The sequence below is a fragment of the Fulmarus glacialis genome, unplaced genomic scaffold (genome assembly GCF_000690835.1).
Source record: "Fulmarus glacialis isolate BGI_N327 unplaced genomic scaffold, ASM69083v1 scaffold8301, whole genome shotgun sequence".
In the NCBI taxonomy this organism is placed as follows: Eukaryota; Metazoa; Chordata; class Aves; order Procellariiformes; family Procellariidae; genus Fulmarus; species Fulmarus glacialis.
The window spans coordinates 23,474-25,432 of NW_009193337.1; the positions used below are offsets into that span (position 1 = coordinate 23,474).

General features: G+C 49.4%; 1 protein-coding gene across 1 annotated transcript in view; it reads right to left on the minus strand.

The window, feature by feature from the left end:
* Nucleotides 1-268, minus strand: part of INS (insulin) — a 3,329-nt gene extending 3,061 nt beyond the window's left edge. Inside the window, exon 1 of the mRNA XM_009587400.1 lies at nucleotides 82-268. Within this exon, the coding sequence (XP_009585695.1) occupies nucleotides 82-268 (187 nt within the window). The remainder of the gene's footprint in view (nucleotides 1-81) is intronic.
* Nucleotides 269-1,959: the final 1,691 nt, after the last annotated feature.

The following is a 1,959-nucleotide window of genomic DNA, read 5'->3' on the forward strand; positions in this document are numbered from 1 at the left end:
TGGTGTCACCGTCAAAGATAGGCAGTTGTTGCCTTTTGCATCGCATAGCATACGACTGCGTTCAAGGTCAGCCTGACTTACCTAGAGGCTGCTCAACGTCCCGTCGGGCTTTGGGGGAGTAGAAGAAACCCCGCTCTCCACACACCAGGTAGAGAGCCTCCACCAAGTGGGAGCCGCAGAGGTGCTGGTTGGCAGCCGCGTGGCTGGTCCCGGGGCCAGAAAGAGCGAGAAGGGCCAGGAGAGGCAGCGATCGGATCCAGAGAGCCATGGTGAGCAGGGTGAGACCTAGGGTTAAAAGGCAGAGGAGACACAGGGAGGTCTAGGAGGGAGAAATAGGTTGTCATCAGGCATCTTATGTCCTTCAGCTCCTTTGGCAGGAAAATGAGACGAAAGTAGCAGATGGACCTTCTAAAGATGCCCTAGCTTGAGAGGGAAGGAGAGCTTTCTGCATCAGGCTTTACGAGTCACAGTAAATGATTAATGATTATAAGCAGAAGTCCATCTCCATCCACATGCTCACATCAGTCCTGGCCCCCCTGCCACCTTCCCCCAAAAGGCCAAACTAGACTGGAAGAGCCATCCCACTGAGCCCTGTAGCGTGCCCAGGAGAGCCGAGATCAGCAGACACCTTCAGAGGAAAAACCCTCTCTTCCAAGTCAGAAGGGGCTGTTCTTTATGATGATGGCCCAAAAACAACATAATGTGCTCAAAGACCTGAGAAGACCTCATTTTCTTGGACTAGCGAGCCAGCACTTGTCACCACCAGCTACATCAACTTAAGAAAACAGCTCTGCAAAACAGGTGGAAGCCAAAAGGGCAGCAATCACACTTACCAAAGAAGTGGCAGCAAGAGATGGAGAGAAGTTTGCTCTGAGAGATGAAGACTGGTTGGTTGGTAGTAATATCCCCATTCTCTCTTTCCCATATTTATATGCTTTACATTAGCCCAAGTGACACAAGAGCTAGCACGAGCCCCACCTCCTTGATGACACTCTAGCCAAAATTTTTGCTGCTTGTGCACATTAATTTCCCTCTACATAGCATCAACAGGTCTTTATGCAAGTTAAGGTAGAAGCAACAGTTTGCAGTTTCCATCTCATTTCATCCAACCTGTTTTTGCTTCCCTGAAGCTCTGTCCTGAGCCATCAGTGACCCTTTTAGCAGGAGATAATGGTGCTATTACAGCTGCAATGATTACTAATGACACTAATGCTGGCAATACGGATTGCTGGCATTGAGGTGGCTCAACAGCTGCTCCTAAAATGTAAAATTAAAGGCAAACATGCTAATCTGTTTGATTAATATCACTTGGAAAGTATGCAGCAATGGGACCAAGTTGTCGGTGAGACCATGCTACCGTCAGGTGTTAGAGGAAGGAAAACACATTATTGCGCCGAGGCTATCTGTGGCCCCGCTCGTTGGCCATGCGGCGCACAGCGAGAGACACGTGTCCACGGCTTGGGCTGGGGGAGGAACATCATCTGCATTTTGCAGGAGACCTTGGGTGGTCGTTTCAGCTCAGTGCGGGGCCAGAGTTAGAGCATTTGAAATTTTGTATGTGAAAAAACAAGCCTTTCCCCCTTCGCCCGCTGAAAGGCAGGTCCCCTCCTTCATATGCCAGGTGCCCCTTCAAATTCCTGTTTGGGATTAAGCAGAGCAGAGACTCAGTCTCTGCCGTTTGCAGATGAGAGCTCTGAGCACCTCAGCTCTTCTCTCTGGGGCTCTGCCCAAAATTGTGTCTTCGATACCAAGAAACATTTCTGGTAAATCCCAGTGAAAACCAGGAGATAGCTGATTATCTCCATTCTGGCTTTTAACAGATGACAAGCGAGGGGTGGTCCACGGGCTTTCATGGGTCTGATTTTGGCAACAGATCTAGCGCTCTCTCTCTTTCACAACCTCACCCCATTTTTTGGATACCTCTGTGCTCAACTTTTCTGCCACCAATAGTATGCTTGT